This window comes from Pelophylax lessonae (genome assembly GCF_965119305.1).
Source record: "Pelophylax lessonae genome assembly, chromosome: 8".
In the NCBI taxonomy this organism is placed as follows: domain Eukaryota; kingdom Metazoa; phylum Chordata; class Amphibia; order Anura; family Ranidae; genus Pelophylax; species Pelophylax lessonae.
In genome coordinates this window covers 297,490,706-297,505,699 of record NC_138775.1, presented here as the reverse complement: position 1 = coordinate 297,505,699, position 14,994 = coordinate 297,490,706, and the positions used below count along the sequence as shown (strand labels likewise).

The following is a 14,994-nucleotide window of genomic DNA, read 5'->3' as shown; positions in this document are numbered from 1 at the left end:
AAAGCTCCAATGTGAACGGGCCATTGAAATGAATGGAATTTTGCTTGTTGTGCGTCTTTGAAGATTCAGGCTTGAATCACACTGGTGCGACGCGTGAAACCCTGCGAATCCAGTGCGGGTTCCTGAATCGCCGGCGGTTCACCTTGCCCTCTGTGAACCCCTGCGGGTGTTGATATAAAGTTAAGGACACCCCCCCCCTCCCCCCCCAGATCGGATCGCAGTGCGAACTGTGAATTCGGACAGGAATCGGATCGGATGGGTGTGAACAGCAATGCAATCCAATTCTGGTGCGGACAAAAAAAGGGTCTTGCACGGGTTTGCACCGAATGCGATGCAAATTCAGCTATACAGTTTGTATTGCAAAATACGCATCGCACAGACATCGCATGTGATCTATACAACAATGTGGTGCAAATCGCATGCGATGTCTGGCATCGCTACAGTGTGATCCCGCACTCAGAGCTGAGAGTTTTACAAGCTGATCGCCCAGCCTTTGTTTGGAGGAAATTCATCTTTTCTAAATGTTTCCGCTTATAAAGATCTGAAGGAGCAACTTACAAATGAAAACGAAGAGTTGAAACAAAAAATTACGGGTCTCGATCAGCAGAGGGAGGAGCTAGAAGTTCGAATGAGCGCTTTGAAATCGCAATATGAAGGACGTATTTGTCGTCTGGAGCGTGAGATGCGCGAGCAGCAAGAGAGACATCAGGAGCAAAGGGACGAGAACCAGGAAGCATCAAAAGTAAAATTATTTATCATTTGGTTGGTTTCTTATTTTGGGTTTTGTTTTTTTAGGTTTTTCATGACATTCAGTAAAATCAGATTTCTTTTCAGGTCCCGGAACAGCGGCAGATCACCGTAAAGCCTACGGCCGCTCCTGGGGAAAGAGGAACGTAAGTAGAGGGAAAGCTTCATGTGTATACCGCCCCCCAGACGCTGAATTTCTACTGCATTGTACATCGTATCCGCTTTCATTTGGAACCCCCTTTTAAGGGCATTGTTTGCCTTAAACCACTTGCTGACTGATATATGTATGTATTTATGTGTGTTGCGGTTTGCAAGTGGTTTACCGGAGTCATGGCTGAAGATATCACCCATGACCCTAGTTCCAGTTTTTTGCAGCTGGCCTTCTCATGAGCCATTGGAATGCTTCCCGCAAGTGGCGAGAGGGGACGTCCCTTTTCCCGCTCACTCGTCTCCCTCCCCCTCCCCCCCTTCCCCCTTCGTGTCTCCCCCCCCTTCCCCCTTCGTGTCTCCCCCCCCTTCCCCCTTCGTGTCTCCCCCCCCTTCCCCCTTCGTGTCTCCCCCCCCTTCCCCCTTCGTGTCTCCCCCCTTGCCCTTCGGGTCTCCCCCCCCTCTTGCCCTTCGGGTCTCCCCCCCCTCTTGCCCTTCGGGTCCCCCCCCCCCCCTCTTGCCCTTTGGGTCTCCCCCCCCCTCTTGCCCTTTGGGTCTCCCCCCCCCTCTTGCCCTTTGGGTCTCCCCCCCCCTCTTGCCCTTTGGGTCTCCCCCCCCCCTCTTGCCCTTTGGGTCTCCCCCCCCCCCTCTTGCCCTTTGGGTCTCCCCCCCCCCCCTCTTGCCCTTTGGGTCTCCCCCCCCCCCCTCTTGCCCTTTGGGTCTCCCCCCCCCCCCCTCTTGCCCTTTGGGTCTCCCCCCCCCCCTCTTGCCCTTTGGGTCTCCCCCCCCCCCTCTTGCCCTTTGGGTCTCCCCCCCCCTCTTGCCCTTTGGGTCTCCCCCCCCCTCTTGCCCTTTGGGTCTCCCCCCCCCCCTCTTGCCCTTTGGGTCTCCCCCCCCCCCTCTTGCCCTTTGGGTCTCCCCCCCCCCTCTTGCCCTTTGGGTCTCCCCCCCCCCCCCCCCCCCTCTCTTGCCCTTCGCGTCTCCCCCCCCCTCTCTTGCCCTTCGCGTCTCCCCCCCCCCTCTCTTGCCCTTTGGGTCTCCCCCCCCCCTCTCTTGCCCTTCGGGTCGACCCCCCCCCTCTCTTGCCCTTCGGGTCGACCCCCCCCCCCCTCTTGCCCTTCGGGTCGACCCCCCCCCCCCCCTCTTGCCCTTCGGGTCGACCCCCCCCCCCCCCTCTTGCCCTTCGGGTCGACCCCCCCCCCCCCCTCTTGCCCTTCGGGTCGACCCCCCCCCCTCTTGCCCTTCGGGTCGACCCCCCCCCCTCTTGCCCCTCGGGTCGACCCCCCCCCCTCTTGCCCCTCGGGTCGACCCCCCCCCCTCTTGCCCCTCGTGTCGCCCGCCCCCCCCCCCTCTTGCCCCTCGTGTCGCCCGCCCCCCCCCTCTTGCCCCTCGTGTCGCCCGCCCCCCCCCCCCCTCTTGCCCCTCGTGTCGCCCGCCCCCCCCCCCTCTTGCCCCTCGTGTCGCCCGCCCCCCCCCCCTCTTGCCCCTAGTGTCGCCCGCCCCCCCCCCCTCTTGCCCCTCGTGTCGCCCGCCCCCCCCCCCCCCCTCTTGCCCCTCGTGTCGCCCGCCCCCCCCCCTCTTGCCCCTCGTGTCGCCCGCCCCCCCCCCCCTCGCCCCTCGTGTCGCCCGCCCCCCCCCCCCCTCTTGCCCCTCGTGTCGCCCGCCCCCCCCCCCCCTCTTGCCCCTCGTGTCGCCCCCCCCCCCCCCCCTCTTGCCCCTCGTGTCGCCCGCCCCCCCCCCCCTCTTGCCCCTCGTGTCGCCCGCCCCCCATCCCTCCCTCCTTGTCCCGTCCCCCATCCCTCCCTCCTTGTCCCGTCCCCCATCCCTCCCTCCTTGTCCCGTCCCCCATCCCTCCCTCCTTGTCCCGTCCCCCATCCCTCCCTCCTTGTCCCGTCCCCCATCCCTCCCTCCTTGTCCCGTCCCCCATCCCTCCCTCCTTGTCCCGTCCCCCATCCCTCCCTCCTTGTCCCGTCCCCCATCCCTCCCTCCTTGTCCCGTCCCCCATCCCTCCCTCCTTGTCCCGTCCCCCATCCCTCCCTCCTTGTCCCGTCCCCCATCCCTCCCTCCTTGTCCCGTCCCCCATCCCTCCCTCCTTGTCCCGTCCCCCATCCCTCCCTCCTTGTCCCGTCCCCCATCCCTCCCTCCTTGTCCCGTCCCCCATCCCTCCCTCCTCGTCCCGTCCCCCATCCTTGTCCCCCCCCTCCCTTCGTCTGCTTATTTGGGGTGTAAAATTGAGGTTGATTTGCATCTGGTGCCAACTTATCAGAGATAAAATTTCATTGGTTTTTCATTTGTAGTGCAAGTACATCGGATCCACCAACTGCAAACATTAAGCCCACACCAGTGGTTGCAACCCCCAGCAAAGTGCCTGCAACGTCCAGACCGCCAAGGGCCAGTATTCGCCCCATGGTTACTCCTGCTGTGGTGTCCACTCCTACTACCACCCCAACCGCTACCGTCATGCCAACAACGCAGGTGGAATCCCAAGAAGGCAAGTGGTTTTTTTTTTTTTTCTTTTGTTTTAATATAATGTGAAAAAGTATTTGCCCCCTTTCTTTTTTTTTTTTTTTTTTTTTGCATGTTTGTCACACTTAAATGATTCAGAATATCAAACACATTTTCATATTACACAGAGATAACCCGAGAAAATATAAAATGCAGTTTTTAAATGATTTATTTAAAAAGAAAAAAGCTGTCCAAACCTGCCTGGCCCTATGGGAAAAAGTAATTGCCTCCTAAACCTAATACCTGGTTGTGCCACCCTTGACGGCAACAACTGCAATCAAGCGTTTGCGATAACTGGCAATGGGTCTCTCACATCGCTGTGGAGGAATTTTAGCGCACTCTTCTTTGCAGAATTGTTTTAATTCAGCCACGCTGGAAAGTTTTCTTGCATGAACGGCCGGTTTTAAGGTCATGCCACAGCAGCTCGATGGGATTTCAGTCTGGACTTTGACTAGGCCACTCCAAAATATTTATTTTGTTTTTTTTGAGCCATTCAGAGCCGGTTGAGAGCCATTGGTCGACCTGACAAGTAGCGCTTCATGCTGTGCAATGGAACTGTTCTAATCAGAGCGACTCAAGTCGCTCCATCTTAGAAAAAGGTTCCTGCACTATTTTTTGGCGAAGTCAGAGTGACTTGCATTGACTTCTATTATGAGAAGTCATTTGCACGCCGCGATGAAGTCGTGCTGCACGGGCGACTTCAAAGTCGGATTAGTGTGAACCGGCTCTGGTGGACTTTCTGGTGTGTTTAGGATCATTGTCCTGCTGCATAACCCAAGTGCGCCCGAGCTTGAGGTCAGGAACTGATAGCCAGACATTTTCCTTCAGGATTTTCTGGTAGAGCGCAGAATTCACGGTTCCATCAATGATGGCGAGTTGTGCAGCCCCAGACCATCCCCCAACCACCATCATGTCTGACTGTTACTATGTTCTTTTTATGAAATGCGGTGTTCGTTTTAAGCCAGATGTAACGGGACGCACACCTTCCAAAAACTTCAACTTTTGTCTCATCAGTCCACAGAATATTTGCCCAAAAGTCTTGGGGATAATCCAGATGTTTTTTGGCAAATGTGAGACAAGACTTTGTGTTCTTTTTAGTCAGCCATGCTTTTAGCCTTGGAACTCTCCCATGGACGCCATTTTTGCACAGTCCCTTGCTTATTGTTGAATCCTGAACACGGACCCTGCAGGTCTTTAATATAATGTTCTGGCTTCTTTTATGACCTCCTGGATGACTCGACGTTGTGCTCCTGGAGTCATTTTGGTTGGCCGGCCACTCTTGGGAAGGTTCTTCACTGTTCCAAGTTTTCTTCATTTGTGAATAATGGCGCTCACCCTGGTTCCATGGAGTCCCAAAGCCTTAAAAATGGCTTTGTAACCCTTTCCAGACTGAGATATGTCCGTTACTTTCTCATCTGTTCTTGAATATCTTTAGATTGCGGCATGATGTTTCGCTTTTTGAGATCTTTTAGCGTGCTTCACTTTGTCAGCTTCTATTTAAAAATAAAAAAGTATGGGGGTTCCTCCCCCATTTATACTTGTGCGGCTCTGCACTGAGAACTGAGCGATGGAACACTGCCGATTGGCCTGTTCATTGGATTCTTCGGAGCACTGAGCTGTGGAGGGGGTGGAGCAGCCAGCTCAGGCTCTCTCAGTGGCTCGCTGAGTGGCTGAGCCGGGTGTCGGTCCAGGCCCCTGGTGGATCCCGACTCCGTGGTTGTGACGACGCGGTGCCTGGGCCAACATCGGTGATGTCAGCAGAGAGCGGACTTCAGACCACTCTTTGCTGAAAACGGGTCACAGGAGTGCAGAACGATCTTCACTCCGGTGAGCCATAGGAGAAGTATAGCCTCCAAGTGTAGGAGCCTCCTGGTGTACATCCAAGTGTAGGAGCCTCCTGGTGTACATCCAAGTGTAGGAGCCTCCTGGTGTACATCCAAGTGTAGGAGCCTCCTGGTGTACATCCAAGTGTAGGAGCCTCCTGGTGTACATCCAAGTGTAGGAGCCTCCTGGTGTACATCCAAGTGTACGAGCCTCCTGGTGTACATCCAAGTGTAGGAGCCTCCTGGTGTACATCCAAGTGTAGGAGCCTCCTGGTGTACGAGCCTCCAAGGCCCCTTTCACACATGGAGATCGTTCATTTCATCAGTTCAGTCACGTCAAAATGAAGTATTCATCAGTTATCAGTTTTTCATCAATGCAAGAACAGATGAAATACTGACCATTTGTCAGTTTACGTCAGTTTTTCATCCGATCCGTTTTTTTAACGGAAGAGAAATAAAGCTTTGATCAGTTTTAAAAAACTGATGCGGATGTACACTGATGTAATCGGCTGATCCTCCATTTCCGTCCGTTTTTCCATAGATACATCGATGTCCATTTTTCATCCGTCAACAGACGGATGAAAAACTGACAAACGGACAGCATGTGTGAAAGGGGCCCTAGTGTACATCTCTTGATTCAACAGGTCTGACAGTAATCAGGCCTGGGTGTGGCAAGGGACATTTAAAGCGGAGTTCCACCCAAAAGTGGAACTTCCGCTCATTTGTTTCCTTCCCCATTCCGGTGCCACATTCAGAGGGGAGGGGGGAACGGATACCTGTTTTTTGACAGGTACCCTTCCCCACTTCCGGGATGCGGCGCTCTCCCTTGGATGTTTGGTCCCCTCCTCCATCCCCCACCGCCTAGCCAATAGGAATGCGCTTTGCGCATGTGCAGTAGGGACCTGACTATGGAGCTACAAGGCTTCACTGCCGGATTCCCTTACTGGCAATGGCAGCACCCGACAGCCAATGGAAACATCGGCTGCGGTGCTGACATTGCTGGACTCCAGGACAGGTAAGTGTCCTAATAATAAAAGTCAGCAGCTACAGTGTGTGTACAGTGTGTGTACAGTGTGTGTACAGTGTGTGTACAGTGTGTGTACAGTGTGTGTACAGTGTGTGTACAGTGTGTGTAGCTGCTGACATTTAATTTTTGGAGGGGGGGTGGAACTCCGCTTTAACTCAGCTTTCCAAACAATGGGGAATAATCACAATTCTTGATTTAGCAGGGGGGCGCAGTTACTTTTTCACACAGGGCCAGGCAGGTTTGGACAGATTTTTTCCCCTTAAATGAAATCATCATTTAAAAACTGCATTTTGTATCTCCACGGGTTATCTTTGTGTAATAAAATGTGTTTGATCTGAATCATTTAAGTGTGACAAATATGCAAAAAATAAAAAAAACAGGAAGGGGGCAAATACTTTTTCACAGCGCTGTATATATTTCTTCTGCTCTTGGTTTTTTTTTTTTTTTTTTTTTTATCTTTGGTTTGACGTTTGTTTACGGTGTATTTAAATTGTTGTTATTTTTTTCTCCATTTAGCAATGCAGTCAGAAGGTATGTTGGAGCATGTCCCAGTTTTTGGAAGTGCCAGCGGATCCGTTCGATCGACCAGCCCGAATGTCCAGTCATCTCTGCCACAACCTGTATCAGCTGTTCAGCAACAGACGGCGTTTGTCCAGCCGACCCAGCAGTCTCATGCAACCATAGAGCCTTGCAGTCAGGAGATCACTGTAGAAGTGGTCCAGAGCTCCCCTGTAGAAAGACCAAGCACTTCTTCATCCTCATTATTTGCCACATGTAAGTTTTTTTTTTTTTTTTTGTTTTTTTTTTTGTTTTTTTTTTTTTTTAGGACCGTCCCCTCCCATGCAAAGTAAAGGGACAGTTTCCCTGCAAAGGACATCCCCAGAGACCTTTTTATACCTGCGCTGCTTCCTCCTCCGAAGCTAGTGAGAATACCCGGCACTTCAGCTACAGTAAAGCGTGAAAACTGCATCTCTTTATACAATGCCTGGGCCTAGCAGGCATCTGCTAACCTGAGCACAGTCACATGACTAGGGCATATATGGGGGGATTTTGCTCCCCCAGGTTGCTAACAAAGTTGATTTTAAAGCGTAACTCCACTTTTGTTGAAAAAAAAAAACATTCTCCTCTGGGTGATCTCTGTACATTGCAGGGATTGTAACAAACTTTGTTGCAGATTCCTTTTGTTATTCTAAGGAAATCATTGTTCCTCTGTGCTGAGTGGATCTAATGGGAGTGGTTTCATAATTATCTATCAGCTGTGGCAGCTGCAGGGCTCTAATAAGGAAAGCTGCTGGGCCTGCGTCCCTTTAGACGTGTTCCTATTGGGAGGATCTCACCAAAAATGACATTTGTGTTGCAGGGGATGCCATAAATCTGACTTGTATCTTAGTACAGACTTCAGGGAAAATTGGTGAGCCAATCACACAAGCAGGAAATGTTTCAGGGGGTGTGGTCAGTGCAGACTTCAGGGAAAATTGGTGAGCCAATCACACAAGCAGGAAATGTTTCTGGGGGTGTGGTCAGTATACATTCTGTGTACAGAACAGCTCCAGGCGGCCATATTTTTTTTTTTTTTTTAGAAAATTACAACAGCTGCACATTATAAAAGAAAGGTAATTTTAAATCAATTACACTATGATTTGTCGCAATTGTATGCGCTATATTGGTTTTTTTTTCTTTATTTGCTGATTTTTTTTTTTTTTTCCCCCGACGAAAGTGGAGTTACCTTTTAACACTGATTTTGGAGGAGCAAATTTGCACAGATATCATTGGTGTTCATGGATGTGCATTGCAGACATACTATATTCTGCATAGGAGAGGTAATGGTGCCTTCAGTTTTTTACATTGTTGCACATGCGATTTTTGTAAATCATACGTTTTCAGTTTCAGCGACCTCAAGTTCTTCAATCCCTAAACGTCCACGAGAAGAGGAAGAGAGTTCTGCGGAAATCGCAGAGCATGCAGGGGAGGAGCCAGATGTGCCTGCCAGTAAAAAACAGAGGGGTGTACAAAGAGTAGAGCCAGTGGTAAGCCATTATATATTTTTTTTTTATCTTTTGGCACCTGTAAATGTATTAATCACTTTTAAAGTGACCCTATTACTACCGGCTCAAAAAGTCCCATAAGCTCCGCCTTTAGGAGGCGACTTACCTTTCCAGTGGCTTGTGTGTTGAAATGTCACAATGTTGCTGATCCCCAGCGACTCAACACTTCCAGGTGTGTGAATAATCGCACCCCTGTCACACACTGGTTCATTCCACCGGCTCATACATCAAAATGGGACAAAGGAGCTGCTGGGAGAAGCTACAGCATGTGATGGGGGACAGCAGGGGATCAACAAACCTATTCCAATACCTGCAGCAGCTAAGGATCAGCAGCAAGGTGATCAAACACATGGCTCTCCAAGAAGGTAAGTATAGGACAACGGGCACAAACAATCTGTGAGGGTATGAAAGCATTTTATTTCCCCATTTCCAGACTTTGTTTGTCCAACGGGTTTTTCCTAAAAGTGTGATTGCCTCAAGCATTTGTATCCCAAAAACAAAAATAAATAAAAGCATGGTATACAGCGCAGTGCTTGTGTGGTGTCATTTTGCCCCTGTATCATATACAAAACTTAGCTGATCTTGTCTGGTTCTGCCCTCCGCCCTGTAAACTGACCATGGTTTATCATGGCCGCTGAGCCCTGACACGGTGGTCAGTTTACGCACCTCTGCTGATCCGCTCCTCAGCCCTCCCTCCCTGCTGCTATCATACCAGTGCTTGTACTGCAATATCCTCCTCTGTTCTAGTAAATAATTTGCCCCAGTGTATGTTTATATATATATATATATATATATATATATATATATATATATATATATATATATATATAATAAGCCGCTGTATACCTTATTTTATAGCGGCGCTCGCGTGACCAGTCTCCTCTCTTCTCCTCCTCTCTTCTCCTCTTCTCTTCTCCTCCTCTCCTCTCTCTTCTCTTCTCTTCTCTTCTCTTCTCCTCTTCTCTTCTCTTCTCTTCTCTTCTCCTCTTCTCTTCTCCTCTTCTCCTCTTCTCTTCTCTTCTCTTCTCTTCTCTTCTCTTCTCTTCTCTTCTCTTCTCTTCTCCTCTTCTCTTCTCTTCTCTTCTCTTCTCTTCTCTTCTCCTCTTCTCTTCTCCTCTTCTCCTCTTCTCTTCTCCTCTTCTCTTCTCTCCTCTTCTCCTCTTCTCCTCTTCTCCTCTTCTCTTCTCCTCTTCTCCTCTTCTCTTCTCCTCTTCTCTTCTCCTCTCTTCTCCTCTCCTCCTCCTCTCTTCTCTTCTCTTCTCCTCTTCTCTTCTCCTCTTCTCTTCTCTTCTCTTCTCCTCCTCTCTTCTCCTCTCCTCCTCCTCCTCCTCCTCCTCCTCTCTTCTCCTCTCCTCCTCCTCCTCCTCCTCTCTTCTCCTCTCCTCCTCCTCCTCCTCCTCTCTTCTCCTCTCCTCCTCCTCTCTTCTCCTCCTCTCTTCTCCTCCTCTCCTCCTCTCTTCTCCTCCTCTCCTTCTCCTCCTCCTCTCCCCTCCTCTCCTTCTCCTCCTCCTCTCCCCTCCTCTCCTTCTCCTCCTCCTCTCCCCTCCTCTCCTCCTCCTCTCCTCTCCTTCTCCTTCTCCTTCTCCTCCTCTCCTTCTCCTCCTCTCCTTCTCCTCCTCTCCTTCTCCTCCTGGCTGACATCAGCAGGGGATTCTCAGCCCTCCCGCTGTAGCTGTCAGATCGAGAGAGGCGGCCGGTCACGTGAGCGCCGAGCAGCACTCTAAAATAAGGTATATATAGCGGCTTCTTTTTTAAAAACAAACACACTGGGCCACATTATTTACTATAACAGAGAAGATTGCAGCACCAACACTCAGTGACATAACCACTTAGACATTTTATACCTTTTACATTTTTAATGAAGGAGGAAGTTTTACCAGAAGAAATCACTGAACCGGAGTCTCACACTTTCGACCAAGAATCTCAAGATGCACTTTCACAGGTAAATGTGTTTAAATATTTTAATCTAATTCTTTTGTTAAAAATGAACATTGTCAATAAAGCACTCCAGATCTCTCCATTTTACCCTTTCCTGTAGCTGAATCAAAAGGGTGTGGCAGATATTAGATGAGTTATTGGGAACTTACAATGCTGCCAGAGTTGAGGGAAACAAACCGGAATTATGCAACTAGTAGATATTAAAGTGTTACTAAACCCAGGACTCTGCATTCACTATATCTGATCTCCCCAGGACTCTGCATTCACTATATCCGATCTCCCCAGGACTCTGCATTCACTATATCCGATCTCCCCAGGACTCTGCATTCACTATATCCGATCTCCCCAGGACTCTGCATTCACTATATCTGATCCCCCCAGGACTCTGCATTCACTATATCTGATCTCCCCAGGACTCTGCATTCACTATATCTGATCTCCCCAGGACTCTGCATTCACTATATCGGATCTCCCCAGGACTCTGCATTCACTATATCTGATCTCCCCAGGACTCTGCATTCACTATATCTGATCCCCCCCAGGACTCTGCATTCACTATATCTGATCTCCCCAGGACTCTGCATTCACTATATCTGATCTCCCCAGGACTCTGCATTCACTATATCTGATCTCCCCAGGACTCTGCATTCACTATATCTGGTCTCCCCAGGACTCTGCATTCACTATATCGGATCTCCCCAGGACTCTGCATTCACTATATCTGATCTCCCCAGGACTCTGCATTCACTATATCTGATCCCCCCAGGACTCTGCATTCACTATATCTGGTCTCCCCAGGACTCTGCATTCACTATATCTGGTCTCCCCAGGACTCTGCATTCACTATATCTGATCTCCCCAGGACTCTGCATTCACTATATCTGATCTCCCCAGGACTCTGCATTCACTATATCTGATCTCCCCAGGACTCTGCATTCACTATATCTGATCTCCCCAGGACTCTGCATTCACTATATCTGATCTCCCCAGGACTCTGCATTCACTATATCTGATCCCCCCAGGACTCTGCATTCACTATATCTGGTCTCCCCAGGACTCTGCATTCACTATATCTGATCTCCCCAGGACCCTGCATTCACTATATCTGATCTCCCCAGGACTCTGCATTCACTATATCTGACCCCCCCCAGGACTCTGCATTCACTATATCTGACCCCCCCAGGACTCTGCATTCACTATATCTGATCTCCCCAGGACTCTGCATTCACTATATCTGATCTCCCCAGGACTCTGCATTCACTATCTGATCTCCCCAGGACTCTGCATTCACTATATCTGATCTCCCCAGGACTCTGCATTCACTATATCTGATCCCCCCAGGACTCTGCATTCACTATATCTGATCCCCCCAGGACTCAGTATTCACTATATCTGATCTCCCCAGGACTCTGCATTCACTATATCTGATCTCCCCAGGACTCTGCATTCACTATATCTGGTCTCCCCAGGACTCTGCATTCACTATATCTGGTCTCCCCAGGACTCTGCATTCACTATATCTGATCCCCCCCAGGACTCTGCATTCACTATATCTGATCCCCCCAGGACTCTGCATTCACTATATCTGATCCCCCCAGGACTCTGCATTCACTATATCTGATCTCCCCAGGACTCTGCATTCACTATATCTGATCTCCCCAGGACTCTGCATTCACTATATCTGATCTCCACAGGACTCTGCATTCACTATATCTGATCTCCACAGGACTCTGCATTCACTATATCTGATCTCCCTAGGACTCTGCATTCACTATATCTGATCCCCCCCAGGACTCTGCATTCACTATATCTGATCTCCCACAGTACACAGAACATGGAAATGCAATTATTTTAGTAAATATAAATTGCTGAATGCCTTTTCTCAGCAGTATATAGCAGTCTTGTGACTTCTATCAGTGTCTGGCTAAAGCTTGTCGAAGGAGTTTTCATTCTCCTCTGACTAGCCTATGAGGGTGCAGGACCCCTGACCCTCTGTCTGGACAGAGCTGGTTGGCCCTGTGCTGATCACTTGCACCCTTCCAAGAAAAGAAAAAAAAAAAACTCTCTAGCACAGCACACTGAACTGAGCATGTGCAGGGTGACTCCAAAGGCTCTGTTTTATCTAGGCATGTTCTGGAGTCAGTGGAAGAAAAGGATCTGTGTATACAGGATCAAACAGCCTTTATACACAATGCAGAGGATTAACCCCTTAGTTCCCACAGTGAGTATAACAAGCATGCTTCACTGCATATACAGACTGATTTTACTGTTGTGGGTTTAGTAACACTTTAATGATTTCCTCTTTGAATGGAGACGAGTGTATAGAATGTATTTATTTTTTGTCCTTTTTTTTTTTTTTTTTTTTTTTTTATCTTTTTCTTTTTTTATTTTGAATTAGTTTGGAACGCTGGACTTTCAACAAATTCCCGATAGTGAAGAGACCTCCCAGTCACTCGGGGATAACGCCGCTCAGTCTTCGGATCAGTCCCAAAGCGTGCAATCCACCCAGACAAAGAACGAGAATGTGATTGTTATAGACAGCGATGAGGAAGAGGAGGAGGAAAACGAAGGTGATCAGGAGGTAATGGCGTTCGGAGATAAATCTGTTAATAAATATCGCCCAAGTGTAGAGAAGAAATACAGCCCCCTCGCTTTTTGTGTTGTGCCGCGTCTTGGAAATGTTAAAGTGTACATAAAATCTGAAATGTGAATACCAATTATAGCAGGTGAGCTCGGACATGAATCGGATCGCATACGTGTGAACACCCATGCAATCCAATTCTGGTGCGGACCCAAAAAAGGGTCCTGTGCGTGTTGTGTCCAAATGCCATGCAAATTCAGCCATACAATCTATGGCTGAATTCGCATCACACAGACATTGCATGTGATTTGCAGAGCAGTGCGCTCCGAATCGCATACAATGTCTGTCATCACATATGTGTGAACCGAGACTAAATGATACCAAGCGCACCGACTCTATCATGTCAAAGCAACTTTCTGCACCAGTATGTAAATGAATGCTGCGATTACTGCAGCGTTCTCCAGTTTAGCAAGTTGTTCAAGGCAGAAGAATTAAATTCTATGGTGAAGAGGTGCTGTGGGGACTGAGAAAATAGCCAGCTTTTTTTTTTTTTTTTTTTTTTTTTTTTTACGCCGACTGAGCCATTTTTTAACCACTTCTGGACCAGAAGGATTTGCGCCCTTAACCGCTTGCCGACCGCCGCAAGTAAATTTACTGCGGCGGTCAGCCCCTGCCAGGCAGAGTGACGTTAATTAACGTCACTAGCCTGGGAGGGTCTGGGGAGCGAGCACGCGCCTGCGGAGGCGCGCTCCCGCACCCCCCCCCCCCCCCCGCGCGTGTGACCAGCGGACCCGATGTCCGCCGGCCACTCGGCGATCGTCGGGGGAGAGGGAGAATGTCAGGCAGCTTGTGTAAACAAACTGCCTGTCATTCTCCTCGCTGTAAAGACACTGATCACTCGGATCTAGTATGTAGATCCGTTGATCAGTGTCCTTACAGCTAGAGCCACAGCCAATCAGAGTAGAAACCACGCCCCTAGGGACACACACAGCCCCTCCCTCCCAAATAAAGTTAACCCCTTCACTGCCAGTGTATTTTTACAGTAACAGTGCATATGTATAGCACTGATTACTGTAGAAATGTCACTGGTAACCCCAAAAGTGTCAAAAATGTCAGTCAAGGGTCCGATCTGTCCGCCGCAATGTCGCAGTACCGCAAAAAAAATCGCAGATCGCCGCCATTAAGCGTTAAAAAAAACAACAAAAATGACAAAAATCTTTCCCTTTGTTAGTAAACGCGATAACTTTTGCACAAACCAATCAAAATACGCTTTTTGCGATTTTTTTTTTTTTTTTTTTTTTTTTTTTACCAAACATAGGTAGGATAAAACAAATTGGCCAAAAATTTAAAAAAATTTTGATTTTTACATTTTTTTGGGGGGAAATTCATATAAAAAAATGTGAAAAATATTGTTATTTTTGCAAAATTGTCGCTCTTTTTTTGTTTATAGCGCGTGATCAAAAAATCGCACAGGTGATCAAATACCACCAAAAGAAAGCTCTGTTTGTGGGAAAAAAAGGACGTCAAATTAGTTTAGGTACAGCGTCGCACGACCGCGCAATTGTCCGTTAAAGTCACGCAGTGCCGAATCGCAAAATACCCCCTGGTCTTTTAGCAGGAAAATCCTCCGGGGCTTAAGTGGTTAATGACCAGGCCATATTTAGCGATTCGGCAATGCGTTACTTTAACTAACAATTGCGCGGTCGTGCAACGCTGTACCTAAATAAAATTGATATCCTTTTTTTCCCCACAAATAGAGATTTCTTTTAGTGGTATTTCATCACCTCTGCGATTTTTTATTTTTTGTGCTATAAACAAAACAAGAGCGACAATTCTGAAAAAACACCAATATTTTTCACATTCTGCTATATGACATTCCAAAAAAAAATGTAAAAATCAAAATGTTTTAACATTTTAGGCCAATTTGTATTCTGCTACATATTTTTGGTAAAAAAAAATCGCAATAGCGTATTTTGATTGGTTTGCGCAAAAGTTATTGCGTCTACAATTACGGGAAAGATTTGTATTTTTTTCTTTTCTTCTAGTTATGGCGATGATCTGCGATATTTTTTTTTTTTTGCGGGACTGTGACATTGCAGCGGACAGATCGGACCCCTGACTGACATTTTTGACTCTTTTGGGGGGACCAGTGACATTACTACAGTAATCAGTGCTAAAAAT

The 14,994-nt window shown here is 48.5% G+C and overlaps 1 protein-coding gene across 1 annotated transcript in view; it reads left to right on the top strand.

Annotated features, from left to right (window-relative positions):
• TPR (translocated promoter region, nuclear basket protein) overlaps window positions 1-14,994 on the top strand; it is a 240,379-nt gene that overhangs the window by 104,917 nt on the left and 120,468 nt on the right. The window contains exons 34-40 of the mRNA XM_082266381.1: window positions 540-742; window positions 823-893; window positions 3,192-3,385; window positions 6,766-7,023; window positions 8,134-8,276; window positions 10,159-10,236; window positions 12,631-12,813. Of these exons, the coding sequence (XP_082122507.1) occupies window positions 540-742; window positions 823-893; window positions 3,192-3,385; window positions 6,766-7,023; window positions 8,134-8,276; window positions 10,159-10,236; window positions 12,631-12,813 (1,130 nt within the window). The remainder of the gene's footprint in view (window positions 1-539; window positions 743-822; window positions 894-3,191; window positions 3,386-6,765; window positions 7,024-8,133; window positions 8,277-10,158; window positions 10,237-12,630; window positions 12,814-14,994) is intronic.